Source organism: Phragmites australis, chromosome 5, assembly GCF_958298935.1.
Source record: "Phragmites australis chromosome 5, lpPhrAust1.1, whole genome shotgun sequence".
Taxonomy (NCBI): domain Eukaryota; kingdom Viridiplantae; phylum Streptophyta; class Magnoliopsida; order Poales; family Poaceae; genus Phragmites; species Phragmites australis.
This window is the reverse complement of record NC_084925.1, coordinates 11774159-11798626: the sequence shown is the minus strand read 5'-3', so window position 1 is coordinate 11798626 and position 24468 is coordinate 11774159. Positions and strand designations below refer to the sequence as shown.

General features: G+C 40.2%; 2 protein-coding genes and 1 pseudogene across 2 annotated transcripts; 1 reads left to right on the top strand and 2 right to left on the bottom strand.

Annotated features, from left to right (window-relative positions):
- Positions 1-4660: 4660 nt before the first annotated feature.
- On the bottom strand, positions 4661-9373 carry LOC133917819 (uncharacterized; annotated as a pseudogene).
- A 3466-nt stretch (positions 9374-12839) lies between these two features.
- LOC133918767 (protein neprosin-like) lies at positions 12840-15921 on the bottom strand. The gene is made up of 4 exons (XM_062362817.1): positions 14395-15921; positions 13978-14031; positions 13726-13878; positions 12840-13497 (listed from the first exon to the last, which is right to left on the bottom strand). Exons 1-4 carry the CDS (start codon positions 14509-14511, stop codon positions 13138-13140), a joined length of 684 nt encoding a protein of 227 aa, XP_062218801.1. The 5' UTR covers positions 14512-15921; the 3' UTR covers positions 12840-13137.
- An 829-nt stretch (positions 15922-16750) lies between these two features.
- LOC133918766 (uncharacterized) lies at positions 16751-19030 on the top strand. The gene is made up of 2 exons (XM_062362816.1): positions 16751-17586; positions 17909-19030. The coding sequence occupies exons 1-2, from the start codon at positions 16884-16886 to the stop codon at positions 17950-17952; spliced, it is 747 nt and encodes a 248-aa protein (XP_062218800.1). The 5' UTR covers positions 16751-16883; the 3' UTR covers positions 17953-19030.
- The last annotated feature ends 5438 nt before the right edge of the window (positions 19031-24468 follow it).

Genomic DNA, 24468 nt, shown 5'->3' with positions numbered 1-24468 from the left:
AGCCATGACGTAGAATAGGTAGAAGCTCTAGACGCGGAGGATGGCGACGGGTCCGAGGCGATTAGCAAGCACGATGGGGTGGATTGCGTCATGCATGGGGTAGAGCATGTATGTGAAGGCCCTGAAGAAGGTGATGAAGGGGAAGGTGACGATGTAGAAGAGGTCCTCCTTGGAGAGGACATTGGAGAGCTTGGTGTAGAGGAGCCTGAAGTTGAGGGCCATGAGGAGGTTGACGCACATCGTGAGGATGATGGTGGCGAGGTCGGACACCAGGTGTGCCGCCTTCCACCCAACCTGGATCATAGGCGTTTTTTCAGCAGAGGGAGCGGCGCCGACGTGTTATGCAGAGATGCGGGGAGAGGCGGATGCATCTCGTACTCGTTGTCCACGGGCATCGCATTGGTGGGCGCTCACGAGGGAGCGATGGAGGCTGGGAGAGGTCAATGTGGAGGCGGTGACCCGTGCGGAGGCTGAAAGTGAATATAGGCCCCCTATGTGGGTTTTGATGATTGACAACAAATGATTAAAGGACTAATATATTCAATGAGTATTTGAATAGGTAAAAGTCCCATCGAGTGAAGCAACACGACATTGGCGACCCCCACAAATTGAAGAAAGAAGACGGCGAACAGTTTACTCTTTTAAATACTATTTTGTTTTTGAAATTGAGTATAGGACTGCCGTACTATTAAGAGGGGTGCAACACTATGATTTAGTTTTAATCTTAGTGCTCAAAAGGATCTACCTAAGTCTAGAAAGAGATAAGCTCACAACTTGTTTACCGAGTTGATTTCTCTATGTGACATCGGATGTTCCAAAGTATGAATAGGATGTTCCGAATGTCATCGGATGTTTTGAAATTTCAGAAGTCAGGGTTCTTGGTTCGGGCTTTATTTTAAATATTAGATATTTTGATGTTTTAATCGGATGTTTTAAATATTAGAGGTCTTAGTTTGTAATTAAATCTCACCATCGAATGTTCCGATAGTTGGATCGGATGTTCCGATTAGGTCGGAACATTCGGTTTTAGCAAACATAGACCTTTCGGTCTCAATTTAATTTTCTATATCAAATGTTCCGATGTATACATTGGAAAACATTGGATGTTCCGATGTGTTGTTCTTACCAGATCTAGGTTGGTTTTTGAAGTTCAAATATGTCGTTTTGAATTGATTAAATGTTCCAATATTGAGTTCAGAACATTCGATGTGGGCTGAAAAGGTGTCCAACGGCTAGTTTTTGAAGTGGTCTCTTTATATACCCCTTTCGCCCCTCTCACTCCAAGTCTGTGCCCATTTCAAATCTGAGAGCTCTCCAAAGCAAACAGCCCCTATCCTCTCCCAAGAAAGTGTTCCACCTTTAAGAGGGATTTGAAAAAGAGAGTTTGGGTGCTAGAATTCAAAAGTGGATCTTTGAGCACTAAGTGTCATCTCTAAGCTTTGGTGTTTGCATTCTTTTCTCTTGGAGATTGAGGATTCCTAGATGGCTAGGAGTTGCTCACGAGCCATCAACATGTTTGTGGTGAGCCATAAGAAAGTTTGTGAAGGCCAGATTTTGCCTCCATAAGGGAAAAAATACCACAAGGAAGCCGATAAGTTCTTTGTGCAACCTCGGGAGGAAAAGTGTTGAAAGAGACCTGGCTCAAGTGTGATCGAGCTCCTCAACGGAGACGTAGGATCCTCACAAGGACCCGAACTTTGGGAACAACATCATCGGTACTCCGTCCTTTGGTTATTTCTCATATTTGCTTTACTTTATTGCAAGTTCATAAATTGCTTTGTGTTAATCCTAGTGTTTATATCTCATATAGGATTGCATCTTATTACTTGCTTTAGAGTAGATTTAAATTTCATATTTAAATTTCTTTAAGATGAAATTTTAGCTTGTTTAAGGTATTTTTTTAAAAAAGGCCTATTCACCCCCTCTAGGGCGCCATTTCGATCCTTGAGAGGAGGCAGCGACGGCAATGCGGGGTTTCCGGCGGCACATGTGGGGCAGAGGAGATGGAGGTCAAGGTGGTGCAAGGTGATGCAAGAGCAATGTCGGAGAGATCGAGAGATACCGATCGTGGGAGAGGAAGAGAAAGAGGGGTGGAAGACACGTGGGGAGGACCCGTCTACAAGGATATGATTCAACGCGTCTTGAAGGACCCAGACGCAAACATCGCATGGAGCAGATCCGACAGTCTATATTCATTAGTGGCGAGATCCTACGATGGCACTCTATGAATGGTGCGGCTCATGCATTTTGCAAGAATGCCATGGCGTTTAGTATATGTAGATTTCCGGTAAAGAGTGGATAAATTTTGAGTAATAAGTTTATAACTTTTTGGTAGCAAGTTCGTAAATTTCTGGTAACAAATAGAAAATATTCTGGTTATGTTTTAATCAAACAAAATAAACCCCTACAGAAAATGTCAAATTAGGGTGCGGGATTGATATGAATCGACATGATACTCGAATTGGAGTGCCAGATTATGACCTAAACATGCTAGGTCTATGATAATGTACAGCACAAACAAAACATGATTGGGGTATCAAAAGGGGAAAACTCCAAGCCCTAGAGAGGTGTATGTTCGGGGGACTTGATTAAGCAAAATACCTTGTGGTTCTTTGATGACAGATGGATAGGATCACCAGGGACTGGGACACAGTGAATCACAGTGGGTTGGGATGCCGCGAGTAGATATTGATTGTGATGCTAGGTCACACAGCAGATGAGCCCGAGCACGACTGAAATCCACCGGCAACTCCGAAGAAGGGGAGACGAACAACTGATTGGGGAGAATGCGGAGGGGATCGCCGTGAATCGCCAAGGGGTGGATCACAGTGGATTAGATCACTGTGGCTAAAATGGATTAATGCAAGGCAAACAAACTTGTGGCGGAGATTGCACGAAATAAAAACCGCCCCTCACCCATGTCCCACAAACAAAACCAATCAATGCGATTCCTGAAAATTTCAAAACGACGAAAAAACAACAATAATTTTTCAGTTACAATATACGAGTATTATGTTTAAAAAGAGCATTTGGAGTTTTGAAATTAAATTAGAAATATATAATCAGCTTTACGGTAACAAGTTCACAATTTTCCAGAACCAATTTGAATCGTGTTCAGTATTTTTTATTAACAAGTTGAAAATTTTCTGGTAAAAGTATTATATGTTTCCGGTCATAAGTATTATTTTCTATTAACAAGTTCAAAATTTTCCAATTTCAATTTTATATGTTTCCAGTAAATAACAGTAACATATTCCGGTTTCTGTTTGAACATGTTTTCGATTACTATCTGAACAATGTCCGGTTATCAATTTCAAAATTTTCCTATTACTGTTTTGAAGTCTCCGTACGCAGTTGGTCATTTGGTTGCGACATAGCGGATTCTATTGATGTTGCTGCAAGGTGGGGTGGAGTGGGTGGTTAGCGGTGGTGTGGAAGGGGTGGGGGGAGGTGGGGTGTGTGGGTCGGACATGTTGGTTGCCAGCTGGGTCAAACGGGCGATGCTTGGCTGCCCGTATATGGATTATTTTAACGTGCAATGCGTTAAACATTATTTAACGTGCCCGCCAATTTGACCCCGGTCAAATCAGCTAGAGACCGGAAGAAATCCATTCTGACACCCAAAAAACAGGGATAAGAAAAAACCCTTTCTGGAAAACTGACGATCGGAAAAAATCATTCTGTGACAAAAAAAACCCCATTTGAAGACCCTAAAAACTTCTTGTGACCATAAAAAAGTGTAGATCATAAAAAAAAAAAGAATTTTCAGTTGCGGGCGTGAGTGTTGACGCGAAAAGATGCCATGACAAACACTGAGCACCTCGTGTGCAATATCCGACGAGCAGCACTCAGGATACCCCGGTCGTGGTGCTGCATTGTCGGACCTTCGTCATCACCCACGCTTGCGAGGGACCCTGTCGGAGCGCAGATGGCTAACGGCTCGTCCTTGGTCATCAAGATCAAGAACAGGTAGCAATGTAGATTCGAAAAGAGAACGGAACTACAAGAACTAGGCAAAAGATGAAAGGTAATGTAAATTGCGTTTGATCAATTCGTTGATGATTTCAATCGGCCATAACCATCTCATATTTAAAGGGCAGCAGGTCTTAGCCATATAAAATCAGGACTCCTGATACAAACCGAATAAAACTTACAGATATGATTCGGCTATGCTTTCTAATCTCCAATCTTTCTATACATAATATATCTTTCTATTCAACCACATAAATTCCCATATATCTACCTGAGTACCATTGCAATTCGACCTTCTTCGAGTCGACTACGTTCTTGATCCGAACATCTGTCTGTGTCGCCTGGTCACTAGTCGGGGATACTGTTCAGTGGTTGGAGGTTACTGTTCACTGGTCGGAGGTACTGCGCACTGGTCAAAGGTACTGTTCATTAGTCACAGGTATTGTTCATTGGTCGCCCATTAAGCTAATCATCCTTGTAATGGTCATTATAAATACCAAATCTTGTCATTAACACATGCCCCTTATTTTCTTTTTTGGTAAGCAAGTTTTCTTTTTTGGTATAGACAATGCGTTACCTCTTGCTTACCAAAAAATATAATTGAACGATATAACTGGTATAGACAATGCGTTACCTCTTCTATTACCTTTCTTAGGACGATGATCAAAACACCGGCCTTAGATGCTCCTTAGGGCGATGACAAGCAAAACATCGGCCATAAAAAATTTACATCATTTATGTTGTAAGCATCTTGCCATACACTAGAATAGTATTTCTTCAAGTGTCGTCTGTTAATAGCTCTATGCAATTTCTCTCCTTACAAGGTTTCTAATAAATAAGAATTTCCAGAGATAATACTTACAACTTTGTATGGACCTTCTCAGCTCAGAGAGCTCCTACCAAACTTATTGTCTTTTGATCTAATCGGCAGGATAGTCTTCCACACGAGATCCCTAATCTGAAATGACTTTGCTTTCACCTTCTTCTTGTAGGCTTTGGCTACTCTTAATTTGTCCTTTTCAATCTCTCTCAAAGCCTTGAACCTTTCATCCATCACTTCATCAATCCTGTCCATCATTAGGTCATAATAAACTACAGCCGACAGGTTATTCTGCTCGGCCAATCTCAAAGCACCAAGATTCACTTCAATGGGTAATACATCCTCTTGTCCATAAATAAGTTCATACATTGTTACTTTAGTGGCACCATGTCTATATATACGATGTGCCCACAAAACCTTCGATAGAACCTCATGCCATCTCCTAAGGTATTTCTCTATCTTCTTCTTCATAAGCTTAACCAAAATTTTATTATTAGACTCGGCCTAACCATTGGACTGAGCATAATATGAGGATGAATTGATAAGTTTAATTATCAATGATTCGGCAAATTCGCGTACCTGATGTGACATGAATGAAGTACGTTGATCTGTAGTTAAAGTTTACGGAATATCAAATCTATGAACAATATGCTCCAATATAAAACCAATCACCTCTTTATGTGTCATATTCTTGAGAGAAACAGCTTCAACTCAATTTTTAAAGTAATCCGTAGCAACCAAGATGAAGCCGATGACCCTTAGATGATGGGGGATGTATTTGACCAATAAAATTCAAGCTCCACCCTCAGAATGGCCATGGTTTAACAATATGATGCATCATGGTAGCAGGAACCAATTAAATATCACCAAATTTTTGACACACCTCATATCCTTTATAATACCTGAAGCAATCATCAAGCAAAGTAGGCCAATAGAATCCAGCTCTTTTTAATAGCCACTTCATCTTATGTGCTGATTGATGCGTGCCACATATACCCTCATGTATTTCACCCATAGCAACTCTTGCTTGATTCGAATCCAAACATTTAAGAAGCAAACCATCCACAGTTCAGCGATATAAATCATCATTCAACAATATATATTTGAAAGCTTACCACCGAACCTTTCTATCAACACTTTTGTTTGGATCCTTCAAGTAATCAATCAAAGACCTTCTCCAATCCTTAGATTCAACAACGTCAACCTTTTCCCCCGCTAGAGAAGACACAACCGAACCCAAAAATTCATGTTCGGCTATACCATGATCAACACTTTTAAGCATCGGTCTTTCAATCATAAAGAATTTTTCTCTATTAACTTGGAAACCAGATGCCCGTTGTGCTAAATCATTTGCTCCAAAATTATAATATCTAGACACATGATTGATAACAAAATCATCCAAAACAGCAATAATGTCTAGACACTTGTCAAGATAGCTATTTATTATCCATCGAAACTTTGATAATTACCGGAAACTTGCTGCACAACTAGCAACGAATCACCAAAAGCTTCTATGTTCTTTACACCCATGGAACTTAAAATTCATAATTCTAACAAGAGAGATTCATATTCGGCTTGATTATTAGTAAAAAATAATCTAAATGATAAGATATTTAAAAAATAGCACCTCTAGGTGATACAAAAATAATACCAACACCTTGTCCAACCCCACAAGCCGAACAATCAAAATAAAGCTTCTATGATTTTATAGATATATAGCCGACTTTTAAATCATGCTTATCATCAACCCGATAGTCAGCAATAAAATTAGCTACAATTTGGTTTTTCATAGATTTCAAAGATTCATAAGCCAAATCATACTCTATAAGTGCATAAGCCAATTTACCAACTCTACCACTCAAAATTGGTCTTTGCAACATATATTTAACAACATCGGCTTGACATGCTACTATACAAGTGTCAGATAGCAAATAATACATTGACTTTGTGCAAGCATAATACAACAACAAGCATAATTTTTCAATAAAGACATACCTTGTCTCTGCTTCTAAAAAACATCAGCTCAAGTAAGTAATTGCATACTCCTTACCATCAATTTCTTGTATTAAAACAGCATCATTCACACTCTCCCGCAGCAACATATAACAGAAAGGGCAATCCGACTTTAGGTATCCGAAGCACCGGAGGAGTAGACAAATATTTCTTGATTTCATCAAATGCAAACTGCTGTTCTGCTCCCCAAGTGAATTCGGTTTCATTTTTCAACTGAAGTACAGGTGTGAAAGCGCTAATTTTTTCCAACAAATTTGATATAAATCTTCTGAAGTAATTTACCTTACCCAAAAATTTCAGTATATCCCTTTTACATGTAGGTGCTTGAATCTTTTGTATAGTTTCTATTTTATTAGGATCTATTTCTATGACTTTCTCATGTATTATAAAGCCTAAAAATTTCCCAACCGACACACCAAAAATACATTTTAGTGGATTCATTTTCAGACCATACCGACGCATCCTTTCAAAAGCTAAACATAAATCGGCAAAATGAGAATCATTGCAATCTGATTTAACAACTATATCATCAATGTAAACTTCTAGTCTAACACCAAACAAATCATAAAAAATTAAATTTATAGCTCTTTGATAAGTACACCAGAATTTTTTAATCCAAATAACATAACTACCCATTCGAATAAACCAACAAAACCAGGATATCAAAAAGCCATTTTAGATAAATCTTCTTCGGCCATAAAAATTTGATTTTAACCAGCATTACCATCAAGAAAACTAATTATTCTATGTCCTGAAGCATCATTAATTAACATGTCAGCTATAGGCATAGGATATTCATCTTTAGGAGTAGCTTTATTCAAATATCTAAAATCGATGCAAACTCGCAACTTAATGATACTCTTCTTCTCAACCGGGACGATATTGGAGATCCAATCTGCATACCTGCATGGTCAAATAATTTTAGTTTGCAACAATCGGTCTATCTCTTCTTTGATCTGATCACGCATGTTAGGATTAAACCTCCTAGGCAGCTGCTTCAAAGGCCTAAACCCTGCTTTAATAGGCAACTGATATTCCAGCAACTCTCGGTTAAGTCCCGGCATCTCATGATATTCCCACACAAAATAATCAATGTATTCTCTAAGCAACTCAATTACTCTAGCTTTGTAATCAGCTTTTCATATTTTTGTTTACAAACGTCGGCCTTGGTATAGTACCATCTCCTATATCAATCTCTTCTAATGGATCGGCCGACGAGAAACCTTGACCTAACTTATCTAACTCAACTAAATCTTCAATGGCTTCACAAATATCATTCTTATTTGACCGATATTGCTCCATATGTTTTTGTAGTCATTCTAAATTGTTATCCTTACTCATTGATACATTACATTGTTGAGCCGATTGTCACAAGTCAGCCAACCAAATCCATCCTTGGAAACACTAAGAAAATCATAATCCGAAAGATCAAGACCCGATAAGCACTTAGCATTGCCATATCTCCAATACATCGAAACATCAGCCAAAGCAACATGGGCCGAAGTATCAGCATATATGATTTCTACATCACCATCCACCCATTGAATTAAAAACTGGTGCAAGGTAGAAGGAACACAACTATTCTCATGAATCCAATCACATCCAAGAATAACGCTATAGTTACCTTATACTTCAACGACAAAGAAAGCTGTGGATAATGTCTTGCTCTCAATAGTAAGATCCATAGAGATAATACCTTTTGCCTCATTAGAATCACTCGCAAATCCGTTGAGCACCAAATTAGTCTTCATCAACTCATTATTATCTCTACCAAGCTTCTTAAAAATTGAATACGACATCAATTTACTGCATCTCCACCATCAATAAGCTTCTAAAAATTGGCTTCCCATTGATATGGCCTTTCACATATAACAGCTTCAAGTGCCGATCTGTCTCCTTTGGCTCCTCAAAAATAGTCTCTATTGGCCCCAAGTTCAATTAAGCTACTTCACATTCATCCATAGCATGAAATTTTGAAGGTAACATGAAAACCATATTGACATCCATACCTTCGGTTGGTGAAGCATTATTAGTGTGCACCGGCGAATCACCATAATCAATTAACTCCTCATCTTCCTCATCATCTTGCATAGGCGCCGGTGTTGTTGTTGATGAAGGGGCTACTGTAGGAGCTGTTATGACATCTAGCTTTGGTCTACACACTTGCTTCATGGGTTACATTGGCTTAACTTCATTGAAAGTATCATCCCGCAATTTTTCAGCTTATTATTTTATCAATTCTTGCTTGCGCAACCACTGCAATCTTCTCTTTTTTGTGTGAGATAAGCTGGAGGGACACCACCTCGACTGTAGATATTTAGAAAGCACCTTGTTGCTACTTGCTTCATGATCATTAGCCTTTGGAACAACATGTACATTAGTAGGTAAATTTTTAGATTTGACCGATTTATTGCTAATGACAATTGGTCCTTTGCCAAGCTCTTCAGCGACCACTTCCATTGAACCAATCTCAATAATATCAGCAGCAGTGGTCCTCATTTCATCAATATTAGAATCTGAATTTGGAATAGAAACTCCACTCTCCTTGACCCGGTATTCCTTCCTCATATTTTTAGCATGTCTAACACCACTAGACCGATTTGTATGCCCCGATCGGTCATGGACAGCACGTGATATTTTATCAAACATCGGCCTACTTGGTGTTGTCCACCCCGGATAAAACGGAGAAAATTGCATAGGAGGAGGAGACATCCACATATCGTTATAGCCTCAAGTTGGGCAAGGGGGAAAAGGCATCGGAGGAGGCATCCATGGCCATGGCGCCAGCCCAAGTGGTGGGTAATAGCATCAGCACTGTCCTCCTTTGGTTGATGATGATCACGTGCTTCTTGCTTCAAAGGTGATCTTGGCCGCTTGAACCCACTTGGCTGATTCACATGAGTTTGAATAGCCTTATCCTTCTCATATTTAGACAAAACTTGCTTGAAAGTAGGCTTGAGCTTTTCAACTTTGTCACGTCCCTTTGCTTCATTAACCTTCCACTTTCCAACCTCCAGGCTTTTTGGTTTGATCATCTTTGGTTTATCATTGACATACCCCCCCCGGCGGTTGAAGTGTTTACCATGATCTTAATTGATTCTTTGCCTTCTGGAGTTTTCTCAAGTAGCACCTCTCTTAGCAAGTTTTTGTTCTTCCCCAAAGGTTTATGTCTTTTATCACCAACGATTGTGTTCTTCCCTTTGGTTGATTCGGTTTGAGTTGGCCGAATTAGAATGCTCTCGTATTGGAGGTCAACCACATTAACCAGGAATGCTTGCTTGTCTACTTGCATCTCCGCAAATTTCAATCGTCCTTCATTAATGATCGATTGAATCTATCGATGAAAAATATTGCAATCGTTAGTAGCATGAGAATAAGAATTATGCCATTTACAATATAAGCTCGCCTCTTTAATACTTCTAATAGAGGAATTACATGACCATGAGATAGCTTAATTTGTTTATCTTGCAGCAAATAATCAAAAATCCTATCACACTTTGCTACATCAAAAATAAATTTAATTTCTTCTTACCGATTTTTAGAAGGAATCGGCTTACAAGCAAAACAAACGAATGGTTTAGACTTAGAAGATCAAGCCCATTAGGCTACACACACATCAATGTCATCATTGTCCAAATTTTCATATTCATATTCAAGCATGTGAATATTAGGACGATCTATTCTTACTTTATCACTCAATTTCTGAAAATTCCTAGACTCTTTAGCCTGGCTTTCTTATACCAGAGCTCTTTACAAGACTTGACTAACATCCTGAAAATCATAACCTTCTAGCTTTTCCTTAAGATAAGATAATAAACCCGAATAAGCTAGTTCGGCCAAGTTTTTTTTAGAAAGTGTCAAGTTAAAGCATTGGTTTTTTATGTCTCTAAACCTTCTAATAAAATCAGCAGCATGTTCATTGTATTTTTGTTTAATCGATGTTAAATGTGAAAGCCTCAATTCAGTATCGGCACTATAAAAATATTCATGAAATTTTCTTCCAATTGAGACCACACATGTACAGAATTAGGAGTAAGAGATGTAAACCAAGTAAAAACTGTTGCAGATAATGACAAAGAAAATAATATAATTTTTAGCACATCATTGGAACTAGCTTCACCTAATTGTGCAAGAAATTGACCCACATACTCCCTAGTTGTTCTATTATCCTCCCCGGTAAATTTTACAAAATCAGGAACCTTAAAACCACGGGGATATGGTAGTATGTCATAGTGCTTAGGATATGGCTTTTGGTATGCACGAGCTTTTCTCCTAACCTTTAAGCCAAATTGATCTCTTAGCACATTAGCTACTTGTTTTTGCATGATTTCAATGTAATCGACCACAATCCGATTAGGGTTACCTATTAGCTCAAGCGGTGGTGTAGGCGCATTTGGTACATAAGAAGTGATAGGAGGTGGTGTAGTAAAGTTTTGTTTAGGTCTTGGTCTATAAGGGATTCCCAATCCTTGTAGCGGTATAGATGGAACACTATATGCTACGGTTTGATAATAAGATGTTTGCACATTGGGATAACTTTTGGTTTTATGAGCTTGAGCCGAAGTTGAGCATGGTTTCTAGCATATGGTGTTTGATATGGGTTTTGTGTCACATCAGTTTTAATAGCATAAGATGAAACATGATTATGTGCAACACTATCCATGTAATTTCGGCCATCATGAGGAATTGAAGCACTAGGTAATGTATTAACAATAGTAGGAATAATTGGAGTGCTAACATTACTAGTAAAAGGATTTTTCTAATTTTGCTCCTCATGAATTTGTAAAACTAAAGACCGAATCTTTTCAACTAATGTACCATCAACCATCTTTTGAACACCATTAGCCATGGTTGCATCAACAGATTGATCAATTATACTAGCAACTTCTTCATGCGATGGAGATGGTTGAACACTTACATTGGTTGGTACATTAGGGGTTTGGTCGGTGGGCGCACCTTGCCGAGTCTTCACATAACGTAAGAGCAACTGTTGCCGACGCTGTTCCAAGTCGGCTTCGATTGCCAAACGCGCTTCTTCCAGCAACTTGTCGTAGGATGCCATGATGATGTTGTCTTTGTCGATTTTCGAAGTAGATATACCTAGGGTTTAGAATTCGACCAAGAGATAGCTGAAAAACTTTGTCCTCAGTGAAGTTACCAAAAAGTGTGTTGACGCGAAAAGATGCCACACTAAACACTGAGCACCCCGTGTGCAATATCTGACAAGCAGCACTCAGGATATATACCCCACTCGTGGTGTTGTGTCATCGGACCTTCGTCGTCACCCACGCTCGGGACGTACCCTATCGGAGCGCAGATGGTTAGCGGCTCATCCTTGGTCGTCGAGATAAAAAACAAGCAGCAATGTAGATTAGAAAAGAAAATGGGACTACAGGAGCTAGGTAAAAGACGAAAGATAATGTAAATTATGTTTGATCGATTGGTTGATAATTTCAGTCAACCATAACCCTCTTATATTTAAAGGGTGGCAGGTCTTAGCCATATAAGATTAGGACTTTTAATACAAACCGAATAAAAACTTACATAGATGATTCAACTATGCTTTCCAATCTCCAATATTTCTATAACTAATATATCTTTCTATTCAGCCACATAAATTCCCATATATCTACCCAAGTACCCTTTATTGTTGTTCGGCCTTCTTCGAGTCAACTACGTTCTCGATCCGAATATTTGTCCGTGTCGCCTGGTCGCTAGTTGGGGTACTATTCATTGGTCGGAAGTATTATTTACTAGTCAGAGGTACTATACACTGGTCACGTGTATTGTTTATTGGTCACCAATTATTCCTGCAATGGTCACTATAAATGCTAAATCTTGTCATCAACAGTGAGTTTGCTTGGTTTGGTGGCCAAATAGCTTATTTAGCGCGTAGTAGTGATAACGAAAAGCAATGGCGAGAGAGATTTGCCTTGTGACTCCAACTAAAATCATGTTGCCTACTTGACAAGGCTTGCGTTGCACATTATTCGGAAGCCAAGTTAGCATCTTGAGTACACGAGGCTTGGGGCATTTCATTCCCAGGGGCCAACACGATGAGGAGGTATATGCAGCCCGCAAAATTTAACGAAGCAACGCTTGTTATGCGCACAAAGAGAACTTTCAGTAGATCTTCAAAGAGCGCTGAACCCCGTGGGCTTGTGTAAGGACAGAGGTGCATGAACCATTGCAAGAGCCCCACTAATGCTCATTTGTAAATCCTGATGATCATGTTCAACAAGTTCATACCTTCTTTTTTTTACGTCCATATGGTCTTATTAGGCAATAGGCATGCAACAATTTTCGGGGAGATGAAGTTCACGATGACATTATTAGATGCAACTTCCAGGCCCACCATAAAAGAACGAAGCATAAGCAATAGGAGTAACTGAGTAACATTGGCTATTGCTCACAACTGTGGGTAAGTCATCCATGATGGGATTGTTCCTTCCGTCCTGATCAACGAGGCTCAAGTTGGTGAAAGATGCTGCACGGCCCTGGCCGCTATACGGGAGGACACCGTTTCCTATTGGAGGAGATGGGAGCGTCCTGGCAGAGGCCGCGAAGGCACCAAATTTGATTTGGTTTGCATTTTCTGCCATGGACGTGAATAGTGACTTTGGGTAATAGCCAACCGCCGTGGGTACACTGTTGAAACCGTAGTAAATCCACCAGTCCCCACTTGTCTTGTCCTGCCATTTATCAAAATTGAAGCCATGTAAAATGATTTAAGTATTCCCTTTGTCAAAGAATAACCAAGCTCATGGCTTTGACCGTAAAAAAAATTACCATGATTTTGTAAGCATGATCTATAAAATTGCTGAACTCCAAGTAATTTTCGAGAAAGAAATCGTCATCAATAATATTGAATGATTCTAAGATATATTGATGTCTAAAAAAAGAAAGGATGCAACTCTTACCTTAAACACTTTGAGTGTGATATTCTGTAGGTGTCCATTCTTAGCATCAGAAACTGGGCTTATAACAGCACCCGGCGCTACCATAGCACCGTCCGCTGCTATGAAACCAGGACAGTCCATGTTGAAGCACCCAGTTGCTTGATATCCATCTCTCTGTGATATATATGTGCATGGGTGAGTACTATACAAATACATGCATCATCAGATAAAGACCACCTTACAGAACTAATCCAGAACATAAACTTCATGTACCGTCCAATAAGTATGGAAGCGAGGACGAGAGTCTCCATACAGTTCTGGGTAAATCTGTAAAAAAAAAAAGTGAGATACATATTACAACAGCATCACTTAACATGGAAAAAAGGCACGAAAAATCCGGTAATGAAGAGGGTAACAAAACTGAAGATGTAGAAAAACAATCTAGTGGTAGTGCTCTTCCTTTTCGACATTGACAATTAAGGCATAGTTTGCTTTCCGAATTGTTTCATTTAAGCTCCAAGATAAGTCGATAATAATTAACATAGTGTGTGAGAAGGTAATGACAGCCTCTACTCACTTAAAGGGTGCAAATTAGAACTCAGATGTCATTAAAGAATCAAGTTGTTTCTGTTGAACCAAATTATGTATATGAATGGTAATATCTGAATTAATTTGAAAAATGTTGCTTACATGCCATCCAACAATAACCGAATTATAGCTTGATTTCGAACCATCTCCATTATGAGTAACCCAAACTGAAGTTGAACTCCACTGGCCGTGTTTTAGCTCAAGGCCATACACATCCATTGTGGCAAGTAATCCGTAGTATTTTTCATGGGAACCTCCAGAATAACTATGGTGGGTGGCAAACTGCAGAGTGAAAACACTTGCATAAACAGCTAGGATAAATGGGAGCCAAACAGGAAATTGCAACGTTATAAAAGTGCATGGATGCGAAAACCGGCAACAATTTTAAACTAAGGGCAGCTCTTTCTGTTAACAAACATAAATATGTCAGAATAAAAATTAGGAAATTCCCCTAGTGTGGTCTATTTTAAAACAAATAAGGAGGAAACTAAACACCCACATAGCTATCACAATTTCAGGTGAAGTCCTTTTTACAGAAAATTCAATGAGAAAAGGCATTCTAATAGATACAAGAAATAATTCAATACCTGAATATGAACAAAAAAAATTGTGGGACACATAACAACAAATCAAAATTAGTATTAAGTACATTGTAGTGCTTTTTATCTACATCTAGTTGCCAAGTTTATTGCATGGTGTACCCTGAGCAATGATTTACGATATCCACCTCACGGAAAAGGTTTATGATGCTATAGGAAAACAAATCCATGAACTATCTTACATCAGGACATTACTTGAAACTTCCTACTCTGTTATTCTGTTAGTAGCATAATGTCTTAAATTTGACACTGAAATAAAAAGTACCCGATGATTACCATCTGCAAATCCACAATGTATAAACAACGAAAAGACCAAAACTTGGAATCTTTTTTATTTGTAAAAAAGAAATAGGTAGACCTAATCTGTTGGTAGTTGCACAAGAGGATAACCCAATTTCTCAAGCTGTACTACGCTTGCAGTAGTGGGTACTTGAAGCTCCAGAGCTGCTTCCTATTTAAATACCTACTGCTTTCTGCTCGGCTGCTTCAAAAAGTATCCCGAGCGGTAGTTAGTTTGCAAGCGGTAGTGGCACTTCCAAAAACCGCAATCTCTTTAAGTAGCTATATTTATTGATGTTTGGCATTCGTCCTGATCAATATGATTGTATTAAAGGCCATACTAACATTGATTCAATTGTGCTTATTTAGCACGCCATTATGTTGGTTTTGAACATATTGCTTAATTGATAGTTTTGTTTTGGCATGGTGATTAGTATGTTCTGCTCTTGGGCCAGAAGATGCACAATGGATGCTATAACTACACATTATATTTAAATGTCATCTATTTATTTTATATAGTGATCAAGATATAGTAGCACAGTTGCCATGTAGAACACAAATTCATATTGCCGTTATAGTTATGGGCCTCTTGCTTTATATATTTAAACGTGACAAATATTATAGGGAACTCATGATACCGTTGGGCTGTGTTTTGTGTGTGTAAAAGGGCTCAACAGCCCATGTAACAAGAGAATATATATGTAGCCATATCTGGAATGAAGCATCTAGAATTTTTCCCAATCACACATGGTATCAGGGCTGGGCACTGTAGCAACAGAGGCAATCTCTGTCAGAAGCCGGCGATGAGGCTCGCGCGATTGAGGAGGTGGTGGCGTGCGGTGCTTGAGCCGAAGAAGGAGAAGGCGTGGCTTCTCGACGCACGCGGGCATTAGCGACGCTCGGGAGGAGTGGATTGGGTGGTCGATTCTGAGGCCCCGTGTTGCCGAAGTACAGCTCGTCGCCGATCCGCACCCGCGCAAAGCCACTCCACCAAGCCTGCTCTCCTGCTGTGCAGCCCCTCCACGCAGCCTGCTCCGCCTCAGCGAGCTCCTTGAGCTCCACCATGCCTAGTTTGTGGTGTCTGGGAGAAAGAGAGGGGCTGGTGAAGTGCTGGTTTGTTTGTGGGCAAGAGGAGCAGTACTGCTGCAGGCTGTGATTAGAGGAGATTGCCGTTGTTCTCTTGTTGGTAAAGGGCATCTGTGCACTAGTGAAGCATCTGTGCACTGGTGAAGCTGTTGTGTGCAGGAAGGAAGAATCGTGGTCTGGTGTTGTGGCTATAAGTCAGTGAACAAGTTTTTGTGAGGAAATTAAATCATGGTAGAATATCAGGGAATTGAGCAAGTATTTGGAAAATTGGTGGAGTTGCTTACCGCGAAAAAGGATGAGGTATCATCTTCGAGTAAGGAAATTGTGCCACAGGCCGAACCAATTCAGAAATTAGAATTGATGCCAAATGATATTAAGTTGGAAGGCATAAAAAATTACTTGACTCGGTCTAGGAGAGCATTGCGGTTGCTTAAGGCAAAGGGACTTGAACGCTATGTCAATGGAAAAGTATCTGAACCAGTGGACAAGTCAAGTGCAGAATGGGATGCATGAGACGCTACTAACTCTTTGGCGGTTGTATGGTTGTTAAGCTCTATGTCTCCAGTCATAGCTGGGTTTGTGGATACTATCACAAGTGCAACTGAGGTATAGCAGAGTCTATCAAAAATGTATTCTGGAGCTGGTAATGTGATGTTATTGGCTGAAACAGAGGACATGATTAGTGATCTCAAACAGGGGGAGCTGTCTTTGATAGATTATATTGCAGAACTGAAGCGATTGTGGGCTGATGTGGATCACTATGATCCTATTGAGTTACCACATGCTAATTGTGTAGCTTGGGTAAAAAAGTGGTTAGAAAAAAGGAGATTCCTTCAGTTCTTGAGAGGCCTAAACTCAGAATTTGAGGGAAGACGTGCCACTATATTTCATCAAACCACTCTCCTTAGTTTAGAGGAGGCCATAGCTGCCATGGCACAAGAGGAGTTGAGACTAAAGGTGATGAGGGGAACTACCTCCCCTCCATCGCGTCCTGTTTTTGCAGCAACCAGAACTATTGAGGCAAGAAAATATTTTAATTGTGGTGATACAGGACACTTGATTCGTGATTATCCTAAATCATTTAGGCCCAACCGTGGAAGAGGAAGAGGCAGTAGCAAGGGTGCTTTGAGGGGTGGCGGAGGCCGTGGAGGTAAAGGTGGCTACAGAGCCAATGTAGTTGGCATAGAAGAGGAGCATTTCAAAGCAGGTGAGACTTCATCAGTTTTACCTGAAGAATCAAAACAATTGAGAGGAAAAGGTGGAAGCTCTGGAGATCAGGATCAAGAGGTTCACAGTGGTGATTTCATCAACTTTGCCTACGTGAATGAAGGTAAATATGCCCATGCATCTATACCCACACAAATATCACAAAATTGGATTCTAGACTCAAGGGCATCAAAGCACATCACAGGCACATCAAGTGAGTTTGCTTCATATACACAATATCCCCCACACGTAAAGAAACCATACAAACTGCTGATGGTACACCACAACCCATTACAGGTGTTGGTACAGTACAATGCACTCCATCTATTAAATTATCATCAGTTTTGCATGTGCCAGCCTTTCCGGTCAATCTTGTATCATTAAGTGCTTTGGTTGATCAATTGGATTGTCGAATTATTCTTGATCGGGAAATTTTTTTAATTCAGGAGAGACGAACAGGGAGGCATCTTGGGAGTGCAACCAGGCGTAGTGGGTTGTGGTACATGGATCGTGAAGGAACAAATGATGCACTGTGTATATCATCATCACAGGTGATGATGAAGTAGAGATCAAACGCCTAAAGGGAAATCTTAGTAAGGAGTTTGAGGACAAGGATCTCGGTCTGCTCAAGTACTTCCTTAGTATTGAGATTGCTCGATCTTCGAAAGGTATAGTTCTCTCACAGAGGAAGTATGTCCTAGATTTACTTAGTGAGACAGGCATGCTTGGGTGTCAGCCTACATCGACACCTATTGATTCAAAATATAAGAGAAGTGTTGAATCAGGTGATCTAGTGAACAAGGAGAGCTATCAAAGGCTTGCTGGAAGGCTCATCTATTTGTGTCATACAAGGCCTGACATTTCTTATGCCGTGAGCGTTATGAGCAGGTATATGCATGATCCCAGGAGTGGACATTTGGATGCAGTTTATCGAATCCTACGGTATTTAAAGAGTAGTCCTGGAAAAGGGCTTTGCTTCAGGAGCCATGGTCATTTAAATGTGAATGGTTATTGTGATGCTGATTGGGCAAGCTGCCTTGATGATAGGAGATCAACTTCAGGCTATTGCGTTTTTGTTGGAGGGAATTTGGTGTCTTGGAGGAGCAAGAAGCAATCAATTGTATCTCATTCAACTGCTGAAGCAGAATATAGAGCTTTGTCTCTAGTGGTGAGTGAAATGTTATGGGTAAGAAATCTCTTATTAAAGTTGAATATGCTAAGGGAGAGACCTTCGAGAGTTTGGTGTGATAACAAAACAGCTATCAACATTGCTAACAATCCAGTTCAGCACGATAGAACAAAGCATGTGGAGATCGGCTGGTTCTTTATTAAGGAGAAATTAGATGATGGTAAAATGGAGTTAAGTTATGTAAATTCAGGTGGTCAAATAGCAGACTGTTTAACTAAAGATTTAGGAGTAAAAGAATGTAATGTAGCATGTAGCAAGATGGGAATGATAGATATCTATCACCCATCTTGAGAGGGAGTGTTAGGTTGTGTTTTGTGTGTGTAAAAGGGCCCAAGAGCCCATATAACAAGAGAATATATATAGCCATATCCGGAACGAAGCATCAAGAATTTTTCCCAATCCCACAGGTACAAACTAACCATGGTCGGCTAATGGTAGTGTATGATATAGAATAAGATATATGAACATCATAAACTCATTACAATATAATAATTGACAATTATGAGAATACCAACAGTAGTGAAACATACAACATATTACAAATTTATAGTACTATCTTGATAATTTCCACCTTAAGTTTTATGATCGCCAATCCTAGATACTACAAGAACAGGTGAGTAAAGACAAGAAATTGATGTTCATACTAAATTAAGGACAGGAAGTGTAACTCACATATACAACTTCCGCTGAACTAGAATCTTGTCCAAAAATTGTTGTCGGAATGGAGTTTGACTTCAAGCTTGTCAGCTTTTGTTTCGCTAGACCATGTAGCAAATCTTTTGCCAATGAATAATTTTCCTACAAGTAGAAAAGGGAAACACACGGAAATGATTCATATGAAGTGTCTAATCAAGAACATGTCCATGTAGCCCAGCAACATGGCCCATATCACCCGAAAAGAAGCCAGTAGGTGCAAAAGAGGGGTGAGCCAGTGGGGCACTAGTCACAACCATCGAAGGTTAGCCTAACCGCTTGTCCGCCACCGCAATACACGATCTAAATCTAGATGTAATAACGATGTGCTAATATTCGATGGCAGTAGTGTGTGCTCCATAATGGAAAGATGGCGATGAAGGTAAAGAGGATGCCCAAGACTCAAATCTACCACCCTGACCTTGGGTCGACGTGCCGTCAATTTGATCCCTTTGTCACTAATCTCTCCTCCCTCTCTCTAGAAGGCAAGGTAACCTGCTATAGTGAGCCCTCTGAAGTGTCTAAACTCTAAGGTGACATCTTGATAGCAGTTCTTCCTATAACCCCTTAGATCGCACGTAGTTCCTTACCTCCCATCCCCCACCTTTTACAGACTCGCCTTCCCATCACTCCCTACTGTATGACGAACCTCATGCCCCCATCTCCTTGATATATATTTTGTTCCACCTTAGTTATATAGATTCTATAATACTAAAGAAAATATTAATCATCATTTCAGGACACAATACTCAGAAAAATAATATTTGCATCAATAATATCGCACTAAACAAAATAACATTTGCATCAATAATATCGCACTAAACATTTACCTCTTGAACAGTAGGATAAACTCGGATGCCTTTACTCTGATGTGGAAGGAATAAGATAGAGGGAGCAATCGCTAGCAACAGCAACCTGAGTCTAAACATTTTGGGATTTGAGAGCACAAGATACTTTGAACGCCCCTTTATATAGAACCTCTGTGTGTGAGAGAGTCTGAGACAGATAGGCGAGTCATAAAAGTCATCTTGCAGAATTTTTCCAAGGACAAAAATGTATTTACAGGAAAGCACATTTATGTGCTTTAATTATGCATTTGGATCCTTCCAAAAATGCATTTGCATGTCATATATTACCAATAGAACCATACGGAAAGGAAATCGAAGTAAATGCTCCAGATAAACATAGCATGCCCCTACAGGTAAGCGACTGCTAATAAACTTATTGCTCTTCTTGTACAACAGATAATGGCTAGAGATATGGTCCTGAAAATAATAATAGCTAGAGATATACTTATGAAAATAATAATAGCTAGAGATATACTTATGAAAACAATAATAGCTGTAGATATACTATGTTGCCAGTTTACGAAGTAGAAATCTTAATCATTGATGGTGTACTGTGAAAGAAATTCTGTGGGATATTTCTAGAGAACCTTTACAGTACACCATGATACTAGATGGTAGAGAGTATCATTGTTGTGATCCAACCGTCTATTTTAGTAGATATTATTGTAATTATCTTGATACCCTTAGGGGTAATTACGTCATTGACTGATCGGACTTCGGACCTTCACCACCCATCATCGACCGATCGACGGAGGGTGGAAACCCTAATAAATGAAATGAACAGAATAAGTGAAAGCTTATCCGAAGAATAAACTAATATTTTGACCTTTCCTAATTAAACATATAATTTATAAGTTTATCATGGTTTTTTGTTTCCAATCCTACCCTTATGATACCCATGATACTCTTTAATGATACCCATGATACTAATGGGCGATAGAGTATCATTGGGCTAATCTAAACCACCGGAAGAGAAAAATGGACAGTATGCACTCATTTAGGTGTACTGTAAAAGTCCTCTATTTCTAATCCAGCCTCCAATGCCCTTCGAAAGATTTTGTCACATGTACAATTGTGATGGAAGTATCTTATTTTTGACAGGCCCATCTTTTTGGTCTAGCCTCTTGCAACTGCCCAAGATGAACAGCTGCAAACAAAATGACATATAAGCAAAACAAGCATGATATTACTCCACATCAAAATCGCACAGACCCAATGTTAAAGGTTTTTAATCTTTAAGATACCCTGCAATGTTACAATCAGGTAACTTGTCAATATGTAATCGTACAAGGAGCTACCCCAACTCTCAAGGGACAACGATTTCCCATCATAACACTCGCGAGATTACAGACCTATCCGCTAATTGCATGCTTTCAAAGGCTGCTCCTCGATACACTGATGTAGGACAACATTCACCCACATGTGTCTGTCAAGTCGGTCCATAGGTTGAACGTAAACTATGTTTTTAACATGGCGCATATGTTAACTCCTCAAGTGCCACTAGAGATGACAGTTTTACCTGTTTACTCATTTACCTACAGATAAGTACCTTAATAGGATCGGGTATGTTCCATATTTTCTACCCACGGACACATTCGTGGGTGAAAAACACTACCCGACAAGTATATAGGCATGAGTATAGGTAAGGCTTATCCGTACCTGTGGTACCCGTTTACCCATCTGTACATATGATAGGTGGACCCAGTCTGATAGTCCCAAACTCCCTCTCACGAGTCCAACTCTAATCCCTAATCCCTGCGCCCACCGCCACCACATCTGCCCATCACCCATTCACACCAATCCCAAACCCCACCGCCACCCGAGGCCCTTAGCTCCCACTGGCTGACCCGCCCATTTGCCCACTGCCTGACAGCCTGAGAGCCTTGTCGCCCACCGCACAAGTGCCCCGTCGCCTGTTGGCCGTCCGCCTCCCGAGAGCTTCGTCACCAGTCCACCGCCCGAGTGCCACAATGCCCGCTGCCCATATTTATCTGTCGCTTGAGAGCCCCACCTCCCGAGAGGCCGTCTTAGTCCTCAAAGAACCACCGCCCGGGGACGCTCAGCTCAGATCCTCACCGCCTGAGATCTTAGCAGGCAGCACTGGAGAGCGGTGAGCCGGTGACGCGCCCCCCAAATCTCAATCCATCCGACCAGTAAGCAGTTGCTGACTCGCGGTTTAGATCTTGTAGGTTATGCTGAATATAACATTCACTATATGAGTAGTTATGCTAAGAACAACTATATGAAATCTTGCGGCTCACTATATGAGTAGTTCAGACTTGCAATCACTATATGAGATCTCACGGCCATATCACGCAGGTTGTGCTTAGGCGATGCTTTTTTATATGGCGGGTAAACGAGTATGCCCGCGGGTGATGGGTTTGTTCTCGGCTCTTCACCCGTGGGTGCTTATAGGTATGCCCACGAGAAAAAAAAAATGGCGAGTATATAGATATAGGGGAGCACTACCGTGTCCATCGCGTTCGATTGCCATCCCTAAGTGCCACGAGCTAGTCATCACCATGTGGTTCATCACATAACCACCTAGGTACAGCGCACACGATGGCAGCTTGATAACGTTCCCAGCCCAATCTACTGTTCCACGGTTGACCAATTGCTGCCACAAGTGATCATCCAGCTTTAACCTTAACTTGTAGCTATTGGTGATTGAGGAAACTGAGCATACCTCGGTTGAGGATGGATATACTCTAGATCATCTAAGTTTGAATTTTTTTTATGTAAATTTAAGTGTTTATTTGTTTTTAAAAAATACTTGTGTGTATCTGGACATATCTTGTTGGTACAGAGGCCAGAGGTTGGACTTCTATTATTAAAAAAAAGCTATTAATGATTGATTATTAATTGAAATAAGGTTCTGGGTCATTAAATTCGGCTACGGCAGTTTTGGATGGCAATTTCATGCATAACAGTAGTTTGGTGCGTCTAATATATTCAGTTGTGATGCCAGGCAATAGTAGCTAGAACACAGCTTAGAGCGAGTTCGAGCGGAGCGTGCGGCTTAGAGCGAGTTTTTTTTTTTATATTTTCTAATTTAAATAATTAATAAATAGACTCTAGATTAAAAGATTTATAATGATGTTGTTTTTTGATCATGGGATAAAAAAGGCTCTTTTAGTGTTAAGTCTACTTATAATTGGTTAGCTAAAGATATCCCTCACTACCTTTTAAACATATTTGGACCGCCAAAATTTCACTGCAAAACCTGTAGAGCAAAAGATCAACTCCTCCTCACCTGCAAAACCTGTAGAGCAGCTGAGTACGAAGGTACTCACAAGACTTAATCCATAATGGGCAATTTATAATTAGTCCGACTCCAAGGATCATGCATTTTGATGTTAGCAAGAAAACGATCACATAGTTAAATAAAATTTATATGCAAAAGCAACTTGACACATACATGTGTGAGCACCTAAACTTAACTAACAATAATACCACTATACCTATAAAAATCAACTGTACATAATTGTAACTGGAACCATAACAAACATATATGTAACACGAACCATCTCCACCATAATCAACCATAATCTACAACAGAACTCTACGATGGTTCGCATGGATAGAAGGCATGCTCATGACCGAGAATGCGGTATTTCGAAATATTATTACACCCTACAGGGGATACTCCTTTGCCCACACAACACGAGGATCATTCGGCTTGTGCCACATGCTAAAGTGCACACAAGGGGTACTCGTGACAACCTTTCCCAATAATCTCCAACCATTTGACACATGCATCGCTCGACACGGAGGTATCTAGAACTACTCCCGGAGCAAACTAGACACCTCTTCCAAGCCCGCTCGCTCACACCGTCAATGTTCAGGCCCAAATGATCACAGCTACAAAGGTATTCAGCTCGCCTTACCATTAGATCGGCATGTGGTGAGTACGGTGAGTGCTTAAGCCAACGGCGGCCAACGATCGGTGCTTAACCGATGCAAAGCGGTCTATGGTATCCGGGCTCCTTCCCCGAACTACCCCGGGAATCTCCTCCAGGGCAGATGATACCCTAACACCGCTCACATCTCGTCTCATGCTCACCACTCATCAACTCATCATCAATATCACTGTGTAAGTAATTATTAAGCCTATGCTCACGAACGATGAAACATTTCATCGCTCAACTTCTACCGTAAACCTATGCAATACTAAGTAACTCATATCACATTTTAAGTTAGACATTAACATGATTATGCCTGGGCTACAAGAATACTGATTAACAATAATTGAAGGAAAAAATGCATCTACATAGGT